Below are 21,323 nucleotides of genomic sequence, written 5' to 3'. Positions count from 1 at the left end.
ATATGCAATACATAACAGGCAGTAAAACCAGCTCAGTGATGTACAAATCTATTTTTTTTGTCTTCTTTTTGTCAGGTCAATTTGAACTACTAAAAAAAATGTTATTATCAATAAATTACTTGAAAATAGTCTCAAAACTGCGATATCGTTTATCGCAATAACTTCTGGGACAGTTTATCGTCAAGCAAAATGTATTATTGTGTCAGACCTAATATCTTTGTCACATTTTCCTGTTATTCTTGTAGATTTTAAAGTTCAAGTTCCAAATAGGAAAAGTTTAGCCAAACGCACTCTGAAATTTTAAGAACCGATTTTGGATCAACCCAAACTTAGAATCCAATATGGCAGCTGCTCAAATATAGGCATCTGATCTGAAGCCATTATTTCAACCAATGATGTGAGCTAACACATTGTTTCTATGTTTGAAAGTATTAAAACCAGAGATGCACATTGTTAGCATTTATTGATGTTAGCCTGGTTACTGACCATAACAATCAGCTAACTCAAGGTTCTCAGTGACTGAAGTAGTTAGGTTGAGGTTTGGATGTTATTCTCATGATCTCAACTCAAAAGGAAGAAGGAACACAGCAATCACTGAAAAGAATAAATAAAGGAACTAGTGCTGCAGCGCAAAGCTCCAGAGACAATGTTAAAACTCTGACTCTCAATAAGAGAGACGAGATATTTTATGTATTTCACATTCTGACTAAGTCGGAAACTGTTTTTTATTTATTTCTCCTTACACAGCTTACCTCATAGACATTGAACTGGCTTTGGCCTCTGGACAGTTCCCTGTAGCTGGTGGTAAACTCTCCGATGAAGTCATGACTGACAAAAAAAAAAGGAGAAAAAAAAGTTTCATACGAAATGTCTAAATCTGCCCACATCAGGCTGTCCTCACAAACTGAGCAGCCATGTGAAAACCTGTAAGAGAGGACTCCAGATCACCATGACGACGCACAAGGAGCTTCAGCAAATGATGACAATAACTGTCGTCCTGGTTCTTTGTGGGGGCAGAGGCAATGAGAAAACCCGCTGTGGAAGAAAACTCAGATCAAGGCTGGACTAGAGAGTTCTTTGGTCGGATGAAACCAAAGTTCAGCATCAGATTTTGTGTTTGGAGGACACAGATACCAGCACTTCACTTCAAACATCATCTCCATCGTGAAGCTGGTAGGCTTGCAATGGCAGAAGGTAAAATTAATGGCAGAATATGAGAAAATCCTGTAGGACAATTTGGGTCTGTCTGTAAGAGAACTACGGCTTCAGAGAACATTTATTTTCCAGGAGGACAACGACCCGAAAGTCCGGCTGCAGCTGCACTGAAATGGTTTGACCCAGAGTGGCCTAGTCAAAGCCCAGACCTCATTCCCATGGAGAATTTGTGGCTGGATTTGAAAAGGCTGAGAGACGCTGAACAGCTTGGCAGTAAAACTGCAGCGTCTGTTGACTGTGGCCGAAGGTGAATCTACTGAATGGAAGACGGTTTTATGCAATCACTTCTTTTATGTTACAAACTTTTAACCCTAACCCGTCATGTCATAGAAATCAGCTTTAACATTTTTTGTTAATAAAAAAACCTGGCATGCTTTGTTATGATTGTTTTTTTTTTGTTTGTTTGTTTTTTAAAGAAAAGAATGTAAAAACATCCACCGTAAATCCTTTCATTCTGTTATGTGGTAATGTTACAAGTGATCAGTCAGTCGGTCCCTTCCTTGATTGAACAAAGAGGCCATTTTTTTGTTTTTTTCCACTTTGTCATCAAGTTACTAAAAGCAACAACAACATAAAATGTACATTTAAATTGGGTCTTACCTAATCTGATAAAGATCTGATGATGTTAATGTGCACTCATGACCAGAGGTGAGTAGACGACCTAAAAATTGTACTCAGGTAAGAGTACAATTTCATAATAAAAGTGACTCAAGCAAAAGTAAAAAGTACAGCCTAGCAAAAATAATTTTTTTCAACAAAATTACTCAAGTAAATGTAATTGAGTAAATGTAACTAGTTACTGCCCAACTCTGCTCACGACTGCCACATGTTTTCTGCTTTACCGTGACTCTACCAATATTTACTTCATGACTTTAAAGAACCTAAGAACATTTTGAAATTCAGACACAAAAGACTACAAATTATGACAAGCCGAGACGTGTAGTCAGCGGGCCGGAAACCCCCGCAAATCTTTTAATTAAAACCAATAAAGTGAGAGGAGAGCCCCTACAGCATCCCAGCACCAGTGAGAAAAAGAGCCAAACCGCGTTCTGTCTTCCCGTTCTCTCAGTGACAACCTCCACGCACAACTTTTGAATCGCTACGCAGCATTTGCCAGGCGAGCGCAGCGATCCATCTGCTATAATGAGACGCCCTGGGTTAGACGAAATTGGTGTGACATTTGAGGTGCTCTGAGTGGAGCCTGAAAATGAAATGGACAAAAGAAAGGCGAGAGACGGTGAACAAGAGAATTTACCTCCCATCTCTGTCCCAGTCATAAACGTCTACCTTCACTGTCCTGGAGGGAGGCAAGACGAGGGAGCCGAGGTGAGATTCACAGATAGGAGAGAAAATAAAAGGGAGAAGAAGAAACAGCAGAGAGAAAGATCAAAAAACAGGGGGCACTTTTAGTTAGAAAGTTAACTTTTCTTTAGACGCTTTTTATCCTTTAATAATAACACTGTGAGGACACGTTCAAATGACGTCACCTTCATTGAATTTGATGGTGACGGATCAGAGTCCGATCAATGTGAAAACGTCTGTTTTGATTACTGAGACCGAGGCATGAATCCTAACAATAAGAAAAATATTGTGTGAAAGAAATCTAGAGACAGGAAAGATGACAGACAGACACACAGACACAGACTGTGCCTCTTCCTGTTAAGACCATTAGATCCATTAAATGTATTTCAATATGGATGTGGTCGAATAATGGAGAAGGGGGGCCAAGCTAAAAACCAATCAGTGATAAATGGTTATTGGTTACTGAGCTGTATTTGTGAACCAACTGAGCTAAAACACAAAGATTCAGCTCTTAGCATCAAGTTTTAACTATGGTAACAGGATTAGGATTAGCGTTGAGATTTTTACGTGACACTAAACATATAAACAAAACACTGTAAGCAAATCTACTGAACAGAACCATAACGGAAACAGAACCACAGTCAGTAACCAAAGCTGGGATTCAAATAAATCCAATGCCGCCACTGAGAGTGAGAGCCGAGCAGTACACACATCAAGGGAAATGAGTTTTTCTCCTCTGGGTGGATTTCCATAAATTTTGTTTTTTATTTTATAAAAAGAAATTTCAAAAAATTCTAAATTCAAAAATACTTTATTGATCCCAATGGGAAATTAAATGTAACTCATATTAATTCAAATTCTTCAGAGTTATTATAGATAGTGATGGCTGTGGGCAGGAAAAGATGTCCTGCATTAGTTGAATTTGAAGACGCCTCTAAGTGAAGAAACTCTGTTTTCCTAAAACAGTCTCATGAAGATCATAGTCAGATCTTTGTGAAACATCATTTTGCACATATTCAAGTTTTCTTTGCCAAGAGTTAGAACTTGTTTGATAATCTAAAATATGTAACTTTCCAACATTCCTAAGGTGTGTGTTTGTCCTGTGCTCTTGTGATTATCGTGCTCCACAATCCACAAAACAGTGATCATAGTGAAACAGATGATTGTTATTACGAGGTTCAGAAAAGAAGCTCTTACTGATCTCCTGCCCCTTTAAGGTAATTCAATAAAAATAGGACTGGATGACACATGAAGTCATCATCATGCTTTTCCTTGTGCCACAGAGATAAAGCATACCTCCATTTCCTGTGAGGAAGAATCAAAACCTTCACATAGTGAGTGTGATATGAGCAGTTTGCTGGTGAAGTTTTCTTCTGTGACAGTCCCAATAACACCAGCACTGGCCCAAGATGAACTTCACAGCCGACTGCTGGCATTATTCTGACCTGCCACAGAATCACACGCTGTCAGACGGTTCAAACCAGAACATCATCAGAACATCATCAGTCTTTCAGCTTTTCTTTTCTTTTCTTTTCTTCTCCCGTCGCCATGGTGAATCACGTCATCTCTGTTCCACTGATGAGGACTCGCACTCACTTTGAATTCAGGGGGTAACTTGACTCAGAACTGAGTTACCTTGCTGATGTCTCATGTTGTGAGCATCACAGGGCTGGGTAAGTTCATTCAGAGTATCTGCCGTCTACTCAGGGTTTGTTAACCTGCTTTCTGAAACGGGGCTCTGATGTTTCAGGACACCTGCATACATGGAGCCGAATGGTAGATCTGTCAAAGTTAAGTTTTTTTTACCTGTCGTAGTCACCGTTACAAAGAGCTCGAACAGGGATGGTGAATGACTGCCAGACAGGGTTCAGATTGTTCTTGATCACCTCAGTCTTGTGGCAAATTGTGAACCTGGTAACAACAAGCAGGACATTTAGCACAGAGGTCAAACAAGTGAATCCGTTTTAAGCAAAGAAGTAAGTTAAAGTTATAAGGAACCATGTGATAAGTTTATCTTAGTTCATAATGTGGCTGTGGGAATGCTCAAGAATGCCGTTGGGGTAGATTCAGCAGAGAGATCTGGTATTTTCATTAGCTTTAAGTAACAAGATAGAAAAAACAAAAACTTCCTGAAGCTCAGTGGTGTTGGCTGAAGGCCGAACAGACAGTAGATAAAAATGTACTTACGTTCCATCTTCATTGCTCCGATAGAAGACAAGGAAAGGATCGGACTTGCCAAAGAAATCCTTTTTATCCAGCTTGTTGGCACAGAACTGCATGGTGGCTATGTCCTGAGAGAACAAGGCTCGTTTTCAGGTCTTTTGCACAGCAAGAAACTCCAGAGTTGAAATAGTTCAAACTTTCATTTCCATCCTGAAATTGTTAAAAACGGATTAAGAGAACACAATATCGTTCTTTAAAAAATAAGTTACTTTTCTAAATCTATGTCCTTTTGAGGTTTAGACTCTGTGATTCATCACCGAATCCAGAACTGGGGCAAATTAGACCTACACAGCATTAGACACCATCATGAGCCGGTTTGTGTCATACACGTTTCTCCTTTTGTGGCTAATTATTGGTCACACATAGCAGAAACATTTATGCTTAAAATGACTAAATAATGTATGAGGATCTGTCTCCAATATCGCGAAGGAAGAGTATTAATTAATCCTGCCTTCTCTGACAATTATTCTGAAGACTCCATACAGTCAATTAAATTCCCTTCGTAAAGTTCAAAATTGAAACCGGAGCGTGACTAACATGAATTTAGACTGAGGTGACTACCTTCCTGACACCGTGTTAGATTCTTTTTTATTTTTACACAAGTGAGTAGCTGTGAGTTTATGAGTTTATGATTAAATACAAACCCTGCAGTTGCTGAGCTCCTCGGCTGTGAAGACGATGGAGCCACACTTCTTCCCAGGTATCCCACTGTCACAGAAAAAAAAAAAAAAAAAACAGAGACAGTTGTGTTTTGTTAAGGTATTTAGTGCTATGAATCCTATGAAATGCCGAGCAAAATTAGCAAAAATCAGTGGATGACAGGGATGCACTGATTTCCTTAATTTTGGGCTTGGTGATCGGCCGATACATGTGAAGCCAATCTTATCTACCTCAGGAAAGGTCTAAAAATCAACAGATGTCCTCTTCTGCTCTCCCATTAGAGAGGTTTGACCTTTAGCTCCGCCCACCAGGTCATGTCTGCATGTTTGTAGTTAATAGTCACTCCACTGTTGCCAACTCAGCACTTTCTTGCTATATTTAGACATTTCAGACAAAAAAAATTTGCATTTTTCAAAATGCCGATTCAAAATCGGAATCAGCAGCTCAGTGTTTTTACAGATCAGTAATCGGCAATCAACCAGAAAACTGCAATCGGTGCACCGCTGGTTGATGAAGTCATAAAACCTAATGAATCAAAGATGAAAGCCTCATTTCATTCCAGCTTTTCTGGCAACCAATTTATGTTAAGTGTGTGTGACTGCTTTTGTTTATCTTTTTTTTATAATGAGGACACCAGCAATGGGAATCCTAATAAACAAACAAACTTTACTGCAGAATGACGGACGGAAAAAGACAAGAGCCTGTTAGCGCTTCCTCTTAGGCGGCGATTCTACGTTTTTCTAACAGAAACCCAAAGCTGAAATAATCAGTCTGCATTGTCGTACGCAGGTTGACACTTTCAAAGTAAGTGTGAAAAAAGGAAGCAGAAGAGATGGGATGTTCTTTGAAACTGGTGACCCAGATTCCCAGCTGATTAGACTAAGCCAGCTGGAGTTGCTGTCTTTAACATGAACCAGTGCCTCAGAATACACAGAGGCTAAAAGCCATGCAGATGCCGTTCTATCTTTGGAACATCAGATCACTGTCACTACACTTCAAAGCTTTAAAATATCTCATTCTTGGGAGAACCAAGGAGCAACATTTGCTCCAGCAACCCGTTGTCGTCCTCGCTGTGGTTTGAGATCTGGTAAAACGACGCTCGTTTCGTGTTTGGTCCGTTTGGGTTTTGTCTGTAAGAGCTCTACAGGAGGACGAGAGTGTAATTAAAAGTTTTCCGGCCAGGATAGAGAGAGGAGAAAACCCTTCTCATCCTCTTGATAATTCCCTGTGGCTGTTAAGTCACACTCCACCTCACAGCACGACGTGGTAATTCGTTCCATCCACTTGAAGCTACGCTTCTGCAGGAGAGCGAGAGAGAGAGCAGTCTGACGCACTTTGATTAAAATGGCGACTGAAATTTAAAGCCGCTGCTGCAAACATCTGGAGAAGACGACACACGGCGGTAACAATGCGCACGGTCTCTTCTGTTGTTTGTCGTTTGCGCCCTTGAGCTCGGGAGTCACCACCAGCCTTCCTCCTCTTTTTCTTCCTCCTCCTGCTCTGTGAACGCAGTCACGTAACCCCCCGAGAGCACAAGGTCAGCCGAAACGCCTCAACTTGAACCGACAAATAATTCCGACTCGTCTGATTTCCTCTCACGGCGGTTTTGGCTTTTAATCAATCTATCCTGACCTTCCAGCTGTAACAAAGGATGCTAACGTGATTAATGAGCCGCTGCAAGAAGCCAAACGACTTTTCCCACTCTGGCAAAGAAAGTGAGGATACCTGAACACACTGCCGCACACAACGCTGCCAAAAGTCACTGAGGCGTTGGTGGGACTAAAGGCAGCATGGGAAAAATGCCATGTTATAAGTGAAATAATCTGTCAGTGGAACTGGAACTTTTTCATCAATATTAAGGAATTATTGATTAAAACAAGCTCTTACATCTTGCTGAAAACTTACTTACAAGCTTTTTTGTTGTTGTCTTATTTTAAGATTACTAAGATATTTGTACTAGAAACTAGATCAAAATGACTTGGTAAGATTTTATGTTCCTGCAGTTTAAACCCTGTTTAATAGACAAGTTCTTTAAGCGACTTATTGCTGCATTTAGTTTACTGTCACTTAGCAGTAAATTAAATGATTTGAGTAAGACTGGCTTAAATTTGTCAAGTGAACTCAACTTAAATTCAGTTGGACAAACTTAGTGTTTCCAATTGAAGCAATTCAATTAAGTTGGCTCAACTATTTTCATTGTTCAGTGTAAGTTAGTCATTGCGGAGCCACTTCCACAGCCAGTCTATTTCTCAACACATAATGTAACATTTTATAACTTTTACTGTAAGATTTTGACATAACATTTATGAACAGCCATTGTGTTTTAATAATTTTACCAATCTTAATTAATGGTGTAACTAGAACTTTGATCTCTTGTTTTTATATGGTTGCGACTACCTGAGAGCACTTTTAATGGCACTGTGCAGCTAAGCGTGCAATGAAGCATAAATTCATTTAACACTGTTGCAATTAACTCTGTGTTCTCTGAAGAGTTATCTGGAACGCTCCGTGGGTCAGAGCAGGAGGACGACTGTGTCGACTCTTTACGCCGCAGGGACGCGCTCATCTCTGCGGAGGCGGCAGATAACACCGGGCTGGAGCACACACACATTACACACACACACAAACACACACACAGCCTCTCCTGCATCTCACAGGCATGGTGTCGAGTCCTTCTGCGGACCAACCAGCAACAGGAAATGCTGTTTGGGTCTCTGTCAGGACTCACGCACAGTCAGAAAGTCTGATATTTGACTGAGCAAAGCCAAAAGTCAAAGAGTCTCAGACTTGCAGACTGATGGGTGAATCTGAAGTCGTCTGTAACAGCTGCCTGATTGAGCTTTGCCTCATTTCTCAAAATCGTTGCGGTTTTATTCATTCTAAAAAATGTTTTTTTCCCCTCCAAATACATTTCACCAGAATCCCAGACTGAGGTAAAGTAACTCTGCTGTTTCTACTCTCTACAAAATTCGTGACATTTTTTTTCTGTAACGATGTCTCTGGAGCTTCCTACTTCAAAGACTGTCATTCCCCCCCGAATGAGACAGGAAACAGGAAACAGGAGCGCAGCAGCAGAAAACAAATTTAAGTCTCCGCCCGTCACCTGCACTGCAAAACAAACAACTGCCCGATCCAGTCACACTCAATCAAACCCGCCACCTTTCTTCTCCCGTCAGCCAGAGACGGGTTTCCAGAGCTGCTGACGACGCGAGCGGCTCTTTCCATTAGAACGGATCTCATGTTCTCCGACGGGAGCAGAGAGGATGGATGGAAAGGAGGCAGAGGAAAAAGTAGGAACTTGGAGTTACTGTGTTAAGTAAATGATAAACGTCAGACATAAATGACATGCTGCGTTTGTTTTAGTGTAAAAAACAGATTTTTATAGTGAGTCATTCACTTCTGCAGCTCCAAGCATAAAAGAGAAGGAAAATACCTGATGCAATCTGGTGAGTTTCTCTGTGTAGAAAACCCTTTCTGTTCAATGTTTGTAGTAATTTTAACTTCATTTGTAATTAGAATAAAACTGAAACGTATTCAACGTTTTGTATGAACTGATCTCACTATGTATGTGTAAAACTTACATTGTGTTTGTAGAATATCTTGAGACGACATTTGTCAATTGGTGCAATAAAAATAATAAATGGGGCTTAATGACACTCATAAAAAAAAATGAGCGGCTCAAACCTGACTGAAAAATATCTGATTTAGAAAAAAATCTGCATTTTGCCTGCAGTGTGAAGCAGGTCAAAGTGTCACAATCCATCCATTGTTTTGCAGATAATATAGCGTCTGATGCGAATATTTTAAAATTTTATATCAAAACAGAATTTTTACATCAGTGTTTTCATTAAATCCTGATCAATCAGTGTTACTGTATAGTGACTAGAGAGCAGACATGTTGTTGGGAAATGTGTTGGTGCAAAGGTGATAGCAAGAGAAGCGTCTTGTTTAATGCAAAACAAGATGAGACAAGCACTTAGTGTCTCCTCAGAGCTGGAAATGAAACATGTCCAACGGCCTCATTCATAAAAACAGGGAAGATTCATTACACACTTTCCTGTTGGTCTGTCTGCGCTCACACCGGCCTGCTGCGAAAGTTGATGGGAAACTTCACACCGGACATGAAACGAGCAAATTGATCGGCAGCGAGAGAGGAGACGAAGAACATTTTCTTCCCACTGTGGATTACGGAGGAGTTTGGAGATGAATCTGAGCGTAACTCCGACCGAGGTGAGTAACAGACGCAAAGAGTTTCCAGGGTTTTACTGGCGTTTAACAGGACGCGATGCCAACGATGCCATCAGAACTGCACAAAACTTTTTAAAAAATACATTTTTATTGAGTAAGGTAAAAGTATATTATTTAATTAAAGGCCTTCACAAATCAGTAGTTTGACTTAGAAAATGTAAACATATTCTGCCTCACCTCTGAAGAGACGTGGCTAATAGGAACTCAACAGGTCCGCCATCAATACACATCTTATCGTCATATATCAACACATAAAATACAAATTCAAAAGCACCTCATTGATCCCAAAGGGAAATGAAATGTCGCTGTAACTCATATTAATTCAGATTCTTCAAAGAGTTATTGTAGACAGTGATGGTGGCTAATAGAAAGCTGTATAGAAAGATATAGCAGTCTGTATTACAGCGAATTTGAAGATTGAAGACACTCTGTTTTCCCAAGATGGTCTCATGACGAGGATGATCAGTGTATCATTTTATTGGTTTCATGAAGAATCCGTCATCATCTCTAGAGGATCCACAGTCCTCTGGTCCAGAACAGATTTAAACTTCAAACCTCATCGGATCAAAGGGTCGACCAAATGTTAAAAACTTTACAGCACGAAACTCCAAATCTCTACTGCGAACTGACAACAAACAAACATGTTGGCTTTTACCGACGTGTCACTGAAAATACCACTCTGACCTAAACAGACTGAATATTGGTTCCACCCTGGAAACATCTTTACAGAACCTTTAAATGGCTTTTAAAACAGAAATGTAGGCGTTACAACCAGATTTTAATTAACACAAATTATTTTTAAACTTACGTATTGCAACTTAAAAGCATAAAATTAACTTAATCTACATAACCGCCACTGACGGCGGCCATGCTGAATGAAAAGAGATGGAATAAACGGCCCCCCTCTAAGCTCTCTGGAAGGAAACTAGTTCCATGCTGTTTTGGCCTAAATAGGGGGAGAAAATGCTCCATCAAAAGAAGAAAAAAAAAAAACACTCCAGCGAAATTAAACACAGGCAAATAAAGCATTCTGAATGAAAGCAGGTCAGAGTCACACACTTTACAATTTCATTAAAATGCATGGAGAGCGAGTCTCTGTGAAACCCAGCGGAGCCTCCTGATGCCGAGCGCACATCCTGTGTCTGAATAAAATAATGTGCCGGAATAAATCTGTAATACAAAACACGGCGGCATAACAGTGAGCTTCTGTACAGTTTCCAACGGTACGTCTGCAGTAACGCCAAAATGATCAGGGTTTAGTGCAGACACTAGTATAGATGATGGGTTTTGTTCAAGGTTAGAAACTGGACTCTGGCAGGGCCAGCTTCTCAGAGGAGACCAATTTAGTTCAGGAATACCTTTACTAAAATGTAGCGGATCATGAAATAATGCTGTAACCCTTCTGTCCCTGCGTCACTCTTTCCACATCAGACTTAAACGGCCCCTTCTCCCCATCCTCCCCCACTTTATGCTTCACAGGAGTCTCAAAACGAGGTCAGGATTTCTCTCGTGATTTATTTCTGCTTCCACACATCGAACAGAACTTCCAGGCCATCACACCTCCAACTTTTCATTCGCGAGAGCGACACATTTTATCCAATTATTTTGTGAACGGTTAAAACGTTTCCCCAACAGGAACTAACAGACTCAGTAATTTTGGAAATTACTGGTATTTTCCTAAAGCATAAAGAAAGCGAGCATGATGAGGAGCTTCCTCTGTGTTTCTAAGTCTGAGTCCTGCTGGTCATTTATTATTAAAAGTAAGAGCAGCTCTCAAAAGCTTTAGCTTTAACCTAGATAGGATATTGTCAACGAGGTTTCGGGGGAGCATATAGTAGATCTAGAGTCTACTGTGAAAAGTTCCAGGATTTTGTCGAAAAAGTGAGAACTATCCTTTATAAAGTCATACTGAAAAGCTGAAATGTTCCTACAACCCAACCGAAAGAAGAAAACCTGCATAAATGTAAGAACATTAAAAAAACAGAGTTACGTCAACACGTTATTGTCAGGTGATAGTGTCCAACCACTGGCTGGGTCAAAGTCAGAAACACGGTAATGTGACTGACAAACCGTCTGAGAGCCTGAAAGTTTTCTGTCACTGAAAAACCAAACATGAGAAGCATCATGGATCCTCCTACATGTATTAGTTTTATTTAGACAAATCGACACAGTGAAGACATTGGAGACGCTGAAATGTCTTCCATTTATAAGTAATTAATTCATGGAACCTCACTCAGACTACTATTAATAGCTGTATGTTGAATTTGGTTTTCGATACTATTGAGTGCATTACTTTGTCAAACGCTGCAGAGAGGCATGGAGCAGAGCTTTGAGTCTGGAGGATATCTGCAGTGCCAGACCCCAGGCTCAGCTGAAAAGGACAGAGAGCAAATCAGCTCCGGTTCTGCTGGGGCGAGGCCGCCGTGTCCTCTGAGAACTCCAGGCTTACAGCACTTTAAATATGGATCCTAAGCACAAGCTGGCCTCTTTTCTCACCATACTGGAACCAGTCTGAATTAGTAATGCATGAAGCAGCAAAGGAACAACTGCTGAAGAGCAGAGGGTGGTTACATGTTTGTTATAATATGAAATAGAGAGGAAGGAAGACGTCTTCTAGGTCTAACCACAGGCGGGCAGACGACACAGAAATTGTACGAAAGTAAGAGTAAAAAAGTATTTGGTGAAAAGTATTTAATAAGCACTGAGTAACTTATCAAATTATCAATAATTTAATACTTAAAAATTACATTAATAAGATTAATTAAAATATAAAGTTAAGTGGAAATTTTGGTGTTTTAAAGTCAGAAATTACAATAATTTATGTAACAAAAAAATAATCAGGCAAAAGAAAAGTTTTCCAAATCATTTCTTTTCATTATAAAACTTGCAAAACTTTAACGAAAACTGCAGCTGTGTGTCTGTGTCTGGTGGATTTTTGGTTAAAATATCTTTGTTCTTCATTCAGTGGGTCGAGAATCCAGAAATTTTACTCAAGAAAGAGGAGAAATACTTTATAATAAAATTACTCAAGTAAAAGTAAAAAGTATGGTGTCGTAAAAATATTCCTCATAGTACATGTTTTCAAAAAAAGTTATTCAAGTAAATGTAACTAGTCAGTACTCAGCTCTGAGTTTTCCTGCTGCCACGCGCCTGTGTCAAATAAATGGTTCCATCAAAGCTTTCAGTGGTTCCAGTATTCTGTGTCATGGTAATCCAAAAACGCCTCGTCTTCAAGATTCAAGCCGTATCGCACAGCACTACGGTCAGGCTTGGCATAGAGGTCATGATTTTGAAATGAGTAGGTGAGTGTGCTAGAGAGGCAGGCCAGTCGACCGGGAGGATGACCATCAAGGGTCCAAAGTTGACTGGGTCAAAGCAGAGACCGGTCAGGATGTTTGCTCTTTGGCTCATCCAGCAGCTGGGTTATTATGGACTATGTGCAACCAGCCTGTCGCACAGGAGCGCTGATGCTGCAGTGGGTCCAAACTTTATAACTTCTGACTTTCTAGAAGAAACCTGAGACCCCAATTATCACTTGAATGCATTTCCTCTAACTCCATCGAAGAGACGAATCATGGCAAAAACAGACGCAGTCAACAGCAAATAAACAGTTTCTCATCTCTTCTAACGTGTAAAGGATACATAAAGTTACTGTTATCATTTTGGTTACTTAGTTTAATGTTCATAATTCTTAATTATGAACATGAAGGAGTCTTCATGAATGTTTGTGACTGTTGTCATGAAGTGTCTTTCGGTAAATAATGACACTTTTAGTGCAAAGTTGACATTTTTTAATTGACTTTTAATGCAAGTTTTAGAGCAACTTTGCATCAAAATGTCATTATTTACTGACTGACACTCAAAGACAACATTCATAAAGACTCCTTCATGTCCATCACAGTGCCATGTCAGTCTTATGCACACACCTTCAGATAAAGTGTTACCAACCAGTCTGTCTCTCAGCTACCGTACTGTATGTCTGACATTTCCTCCATTTGTCAAGAATGGTCATTTCATAAATTAAAGCATGAACAAACAGGGGGAAAAAACAGAGGAACAATAAAATGTGAGACAGTGAATTTTATTCTGTCTCCAGTTAAAAATAAGATGGTGGTCGTGTAGGCCGTACTTACGACAGCGTCCTTTCCAGTCTGCCACCGGGGGAGCCAATGATCTCTCCCAGAGTGCAGAATATCTGACCCAGAAAGTCCTGGACGAAGCAAAGAGAGGTCGCCATGGTAAACCTCAACACAAAGAGTTTTTACAATCCTTCACTTCCTTTTGATATCTTATAAGTTTTTTTTTCTTTTCTTCTTCTATAATATCTGCAAACATGCTGAGTTATGTTGAACCACACCCCAACATTTGTAGATACAGATTAAAGCAAAGTCCTGTGTGTTAGAAAATACATTTTAGGAAACAGAATTAATGACATAACTATTGAGATTCATATTATTTGAAGTTGTTTTCAGAGCTCTAAAGGTTGGGTTTGCAAGAAATAATAAAAAAAATCACTTTCGCACTTTCACAATGCCATGCTGATGTCTGAATTGAGGCTTGTTGAGAATGACTTACCTTCTGCTCAGCAGGTTGAGGAAGTAGTGAGGAAAGATTAGACAGAAATAACAAGTTACAGAAAAAAAAAGATCTCAGGTTAATGTGGCTCGCAACACTTTAAACTACTTACATGTTTGGACAGATTGCAGCTCCTCATGTCCACATTGTACCTACAGTTTAATGAAACAGAACATTTCAGCAGGTTTTATAAGACACATGTCAACAAAACCAGATGAATTAGACAAAAATATGTTTGAACTGTGTATGGCTGACATGCAGCACAGAGAGATCCCAAGTGATTGTGAAATAATTGGACCTGGCTCACACCAAAAAGTTATTTTAAAGTAAATTAAGAAAACATATTTGCGAATCAGCAGCAGAGGAAAAGAGGAAAAGCCCCTCTGGAGCTCATCATGCTGTCTGAAGTCTTTCTCTTCCTGCCAGAAGTGTTGCTTCATTTCCTCTTCTCGAGGCTACCCAATCCCCCCAGAGGCTTCATCTGCAGATAAGCCACCAGGGGCGTCTTTGAAACAGATCCTCTTCATTTCTGACACAGAAAGCGCCGCTCGTGTGTCAAATAATACACCACAGAAAACGCAGATTCCCGTTTCTCGCTCTGGATTCGTCTGTTTTCGTCTCTGCCTGGTGGGAAGAAAGAAGGCACCGAGCCCGAGGCTATTTACCTGTTAGCCTCTGCTTTTTCACGTCTCAGTCAGGTTTTTCACATGTGGAGGTGCTAATGATGCTGGAAAGCCCGTTTTGTGATTTAGAGCAGAACCAGTAGTAAGTACGGCGCCGGGGTGAGGGAACTGATCTAAGAGTGACCTATAGCTCCAGGCAAGCAATAAATAAACATAATAAACTGAGAAAGAACTGGATTAAAGTAAAAAAAAAGTAGGGGTAAAAAGGTTGATCTGATAGAAATAGGTGACTAAGGAACACAATAATAATCCAATAATCAAAACATCATGTTTACTTTAACTTGGTTCCCCAATCAAATTCTCTTTAGTCCACCATACACTCTTTGTCTGACACTAATTATTCTTTGAACTAACTAAAATGATTACATAACTTGATAGAGTATCTGTTTTAAATGAATATAATTGTTTTTACCACAGTTTGTTTTTGACTAGAGCAGCTTCTAGGAGTATTTCCACTTACACATCAAAGCGAAGGTTTTGTTTCTCTTCAAAGAAGTAATCAAGAACAAACTTCCTCACAAAGTCCGGGTTCAGGGTGTTTTCGATCACCTCAGTTCGGCCAAACTGCAGAAGAGATGAGACAAGAAAAGCAACATGTCAGTCCTAACCTAAGCTAAAGGCCCGTCACCTTTTGGTAGTAGTGAGCATCCGCAGGCATCCTGGCATCAAAAGCAGCATTTTATTCCCAAAAAAATGATATTCTTATGGCCTCACATAATATGCGCCTGTGGATGTCAGGGTGTGGGAAAGATGGCCTCTGACTTGGTAACTCGAGGTTTCAGTTACCTCAACAAAAACAACTCATTCTTTGTAGCTCCACAGAGTTGCCTCTGACTATTGCAGTTTTCTTATTATGTACAGAAAAGTCTGCACCTCATCGCTGCACCGCAGCTGGCAGCTCTGACAAAACTCCCGAAGCTTCAATGGGAAGATAACTTCAGCGACCAAAAATCTGACGGCGAACCTCTGAGTCCATGAGAGGCGCTAACAGTTAGCCGCTAACTGAAACACACGTTCTGTCTGAGCGTCTCCACGGAAAATAATAAAGTCAGGAGTTATATTTTCTGTTAAAATTCCTAAGCTTCAGCTCACTACTAAACTGCTAGCCATCTTTGTTGGAGCAAAGTAAAGTGTGATGCTAACCAACCAATAGGCAGAAGTTGAAGCTTTAAGACATCGCCCTCCTCATTTGCATAATAAGGAGGGTTTAAAACAAACTCCTACATCTTGCTAAAAAGTTACTTGTAAGTTAGTTTTGTCTTATTTCAAGAAAAAAATCAGATATTTCAAGATGTTTGCTCTAGAAATTAGACCAAAAATACTTGGTCCGGTTTTGTGTTTTTGCAGTTTTGATCGATTTATACTAAAAAGCCCAAAGGAATTACAGAATTTCTATAAATTGTTCATATCAGTATAATTTCAGGAAGGCATTTCTACTGCTTAGAGTAGTTTCGTCCAAAGACCATAGTCACTATAACACAGAGGGTTTGATATTTTTACTGTTATTCACGTTGCATCACGTTCAGTCGAATGTGATGCAACACTAAAGAAAAGAGGTCTGCGTGCGACATTTCACTCTCAGTGAATTTATTTCGAACACAAGGCCGTTGCTCGCGATGTATACGTGTGTGAATATCCAGGCTCACTTGACAGTGCTGCACTGAGAGCATGAACACAACGTGGCAGCTTGAGGCAATCAGGGGAGACTTTTCTCTATTGGACTCCGCTGCATCGGTGATGAACCATCTGCAGCTTCTGGAGAGGAAGGAGAACAGCTCGACAGATGACATGAGAGGAAAAACCGAGCCTGTCCCGATGGATCACGGAGTTGGAAATCACCGTGACAGCCACAATGTGGTCACAAAACGTCAGAATAAGTAGAGATGGGACATCTCTTCCAGGTATCTGCCAGAAGTCGCTGAAAAAGTAGGTTAGATTCGCTGTGTGCCTCCGTGTGGACGCAGCTCAGCCCTGCAGTGAAACGAGCTAATGAAGCAAAGCAGGAGTGTCACTTAGCATGTTTAGGGGAACTAGTTATTTTTTGCAGCACTAAAGCAAATCTGTTTGGAACACCACGCATGATCTGAACATTTTCATTTGGAAGCAGTTGAAACAAATCAACCATTAATTGATGGATATCCAATGGAGACATGGGGCTTTTGAACTTTTAACTGGCCATTTTGAAGAGGAACCTGAGTGAAGTCGGCCCCTCACCTTCTTCAAATCAGACAAAATTGGTGTCAATCAACTCGACTGCGTTTGTGCTGCTTTGCCTTTGAAAATATTAATGAAAGTTTAAAGGTCATTTAGATTTAGTAAAAGTGGAGGGGGAGGGGAGCTGGTTGACATTTTGACCTTTAAACTTTCATTTTTTACACAAACATAGCACAAATGTTTGACACTAATTTGGTCTGATTTGAAGAAGCTGGAGCAACTTCACTCCGGTATGTAAGCACATGTGTTTACAATGAGGATATGTTGCTTTAAAATTACACATCCAACATTCCTACAGCTGAAGGATTAAATATTAAAATCTGAGAAGAGTTCATGTCTTTCTTTCACTGCACATACCAGTGACTTGTTTTAACTTTCCTTCCTGTCTGTTTGCCAAATTATTTCCAACAGTTCACAACAAAATCTCTCCAAGTGTTTTATTTTTTCTTCTTAAGGTTTTGTTGGCTCTAGTGGCCTTTATTTGAAAGTAGTTTGACAGGAAAGAGGGTAATGAGAGAAGGGGAGGACATGCAGCAAATGTCAGCAGGCTGGGAATTGAACCTGCAGCCACTGGCATGGGAGCCTATGGCAGAGCTATGATTGTGCTTTGCCCCTGTGCCACCACAGCACCCCCTCTACAAGCATTTTTGATCTAGATTCTAGAGCAAATATCTTAGTACACTGAGTAAAAACTAACTTACAAGTAACTTTTCAGCAAGACGAAGAAGCTTATTTTAAGTGAATAATTCATTCTAGTTCCATTGGCAGATTATTTCATGTATTACATGGGAAAATGCCTGGTTACAAGTGAAATAATTTGCTGATAGAACTGGCTCTAGTATCTGCGGTGTTTGTTGTTGGCGCAGCAATAATCCTCTCTTCCTCCTCATTAGTGTGAAATTTTTGGTGACTCTTAATTGTGTCAAAAAGTGTCTGGAGCCAAATCTGCCAATGTGTTCGGCCTGCCCACACACCACGAGACAGAGACAATAAGCCTGCCACAGTGACTCAGACTGTTTTCCTTCTGTCCACAAACAGACAGCTCTGCATGCAGAGGGCTGCAGTCCAGGACAGCAGCAGGCGGAGGAAGGAGGCGCAGAAGTAGGACCGCGTGCATATCTGAGATCTCCAACCACACACACTCCATCCTGGCAATACAGGCCTGAAGGAATTTCTCTTCACTCAGGGTTTATAAAAATAAAAATGATTTCCTGCCAAATAAACTTTCGCTGCACTAATTAATGCAAACGATTTTTAAGAAAAAAAAAATGTTTTGGGTCACATCAGTGACAAAGCTCATAAAGAAAGTAATGTTGAAGAAGCTGGAAAATATTTTCTCACAATGAATAGAGATGAATTTCATGATTTCAGTATTTAGTTCTTTGTTTTTTGCAGTCGTGGCTGGTCCATAGGGGGCGCTAGCCTCCCTGATATGGAAGGAGGAAAAACATCTAAAAAATAATATATAAATATGATTTAAATTTTCTATTAGCCTGTTTTCCTTAATAGTGTGTATCTTAAATGTAATCTGAATTATTTACACAACATTTCCACCAACTAACTTATTCAACTGGGAATTTCCCCCAGCAGCCTGTTGGCAGTTCTCTTTTGGGACGCTGCTGATAGCGACCCAGTAGCAGAGCTAAGTAGCTAATGGGTCTCATGTGACGTCACACTTCTGTGAACTTTGTAACTGACAGCCATCTTGGCAGGCACTTGCTATGGAGTTGTTATGACAATAATAAACAAGCCACAATACTAACACTCATTAGCTTGGTGCTAGTGAGTGAGAGCACTAATCTAGCTCTCACTCACTAGCTTGGTGAGAGCTGGTTTTAGCTTGGAACTAGCTCTCACCATTTCCCAGCTGAACTGGTCTCCTATCTAATTTATAAACAGTACAAATACATTACCCATCTCTGTGTAGCACTAAGATAAGTATCAGTGATTTAAAGTACTTGCTGCCGAACTAGCAAAATCAGCTTAGCTAAGGTAGCTTTTATCTGCTAGCTAAGACAGATATTCTTAGCTAGCACAGACATGTAGCCTGCATGTGTGTGTTGCTACATTCTGCCAGTCACCAGAACCTTGTTATTTATTCTGTACGTTCTTTACAAATCCGTGTAAACATTTATTGTAGGCGAACATAAATTTCAGGTTGCAAAACTGATAATCAGTTATGAACGTTGCTGTGGTTTTGATGCTTATGCTGCTCTGGTTAGCATAATGCTAATGCTGGAACGTGCACCGGGCTGTGAGGTCACGGTCGTTCCACTGAAAAAGTTAACGTGTGTTCCTGGTGCTGTTCAAGATTAAAAACTCACAGTTACACTCCTCCAGTTATAATTTGTGTCAAATTATTATATGACATGATGAACACAAATTCAATCCTTTCTAAACTTGACACTGTTGTAAGATTTACTGCTGGTTCTTTTAATAAACTTTTTTAAATTGCTATATTTCTAATTTGTCATGTATGATCACTAGCCTTAGATAATGAAAAGTCTTGCTTTACTGATGAATCATCATCTTTCACACCTTGAAGATATTCACATTTCTTTAGCCAGCTAATTTAACACAAATTACATAACATTATCATACTAGTGACAATAGATACAATTTACCCTGCAGCTAGCAGAGTAGATATGACTGGTGATAAAATTATTTGACTCATCTACGGAGCTTTGACAGAATATCTGTCCTGCCTTTTTACCAAATCAACTCACCAAACTAACAGCCTTAGCATGTTAGATGTCCTGATTTTAAAACTAGAGAATGAGGTCTTTCAGTGTGTGGAACCAGGATCACAGAACAACTTGTGCTCACTCGTTTCTCTCTCTTTGTGATTGTTTGTGTGTGAAAATCACTTTAGTAATGCATTTTCTTTGGTCAATTGGGAGTTAGAGTGTTCAGAGACATAATTTGACTTAACCTGACTTATGGAACTGCAGTAATTGCATCTGAAGATAAAAGAAAACAAACGTAACTCACCTCTCTCCACTCCTTTGTACCCAGACCTTGAACATACAATACGACGACTGAAAAGAGAGAGAGAGAAAAAGAATAAAGTGCTTTTTTTTTTAAGTTAGTTTAGGTTGTCATAATGTTCAGGCAGGAAAACATCACAAGCCACAGTGGTAAATGAGCGCTAAATCAACGGTAAATGGTAAAGAAACTGGAAGGTCTGTGAAAGAGTTCTTTCAACAAAAACAATGCGATTGCAGTTTTCTGATCAATCGCCGATTACAGATCTATAAAAAGCCTGACCTGCCGATTCTGATACTGGCTCATACCAATTTTTTTGTCTGAATTGTTGCCAACTCAGCAACAACCGTGGGGTGACTGTTAACTGTAAACATGTAGACATGACCCGGTGGGCAGGTCTGTCAGTCAAACCTCTCTAATGGGAGAGTTGAAGAGAACAGTGGATGGTTTTGAGACTTTTGCTGATGTGGATAAGATCAAAGATTGGCTTCACATCGGCCGATCACTGATATCCCAAAATTAAGAAAATTGGACCTGATAAATCAGGGTACTATCAACATGTCGAGACCTTCAGTGAATAACTTTTTAAATAAAGTGTTGAGCACCGGATCCAACCTATGGACCGGACCCAACCTATGGACTGGATCCAATCTGGCAACTCCTATGAAAACTTTCTGACTCAGACACAGGTTATCATACAGCACATAATAAATATTACATCATAGTATCAATAGACTCAATTTTTCTATGTAAAGGCAACCGAGTTGCTAAGATTGCAACAGCATTGTTTATGGATGAATATCCTTTGTATAAAACTAATTCTGTTGAGGCTATATGGAAAGAACCACCACCACAAACCTACCAAGATCACCTCCTCTCCAACTGGGCTTTCCCCTGGTTGGTGTAAACCTCCATGCTGTCTAGAAAGCATTTTGCAGCAGACTACTGGTGGCCTGGTTGATGACAGCTTCTTTGAAGTCAAGCAAACCCAAGAAGGATCGAGTCAAAAGAAGAGAGACAACACAAAGAAAAGGACAATGCTTCACCGGCAGAGTGGAAGCTGCTAACATAGAGACTGTCGGCACCGTTCTGCCGGGTCGTTGCTCAGACACTCTACGTCTCCTCGGGGCTCCTCAAGGTTAAAAGCACTTCCAGCTCAAATTGCTCTTTCCTTCTGCTTCTGTTCTCCAGATGCGTTGACAGGATTTTGTGCATTTT

At 40.1% G+C, this 21,323-nt stretch overlaps 1 protein-coding gene across 1 annotated transcript in view; it reads right to left on the bottom strand.

Annotated features, from left to right (window-relative positions):
- LOC103152721 (copine-9) overlaps positions 1–21,323 on the bottom strand; it is a 45,222-nt gene that overhangs the window by 12,695 nt on the left and 11,204 nt on the right. Inside the window, exons 3-12 of the mRNA XM_007573304.2 lie at positions 20,112–20,158; positions 15,367–15,470; positions 14,336–14,375; positions 14,224–14,226; positions 13,782–13,858; positions 5,385–5,448; positions 4,705–4,808; positions 4,324–4,428; positions 2,471–2,512; positions 753–828 (exon numbers count right to left, since the gene is read on the bottom strand). Of these exons, the coding sequence (XP_007573366.1) occupies positions 753–828; positions 2,471–2,512; positions 4,324–4,428; positions 4,705–4,808; positions 5,385–5,448; positions 13,782–13,858; positions 14,224–14,226; positions 14,336–14,375; positions 15,367–15,470; positions 20,112–20,158 (662 nt within the window). The remainder of the gene's footprint in view (positions 1–752; positions 829–2,470; positions 2,513–4,323; positions 4,429–4,704; positions 4,809–5,384; positions 5,449–13,781; positions 13,859–14,223; positions 14,227–14,335; positions 14,376–15,366; positions 15,471–20,111; positions 20,159–21,323) is intronic.

Source organism: Poecilia formosa, unplaced genomic scaffold (assembly GCF_000485575.1).
Source record: "Poecilia formosa unplaced genomic scaffold, Poecilia_formosa-5.1.2 Scaffold324, whole genome shotgun sequence".
Taxonomy (NCBI): domain Eukaryota; kingdom Metazoa; phylum Chordata; class Actinopteri; order Cyprinodontiformes; family Poeciliidae; genus Poecilia; species Poecilia formosa.
This window is presented reverse-complemented; position numbering and strand designations above follow the sequence as displayed.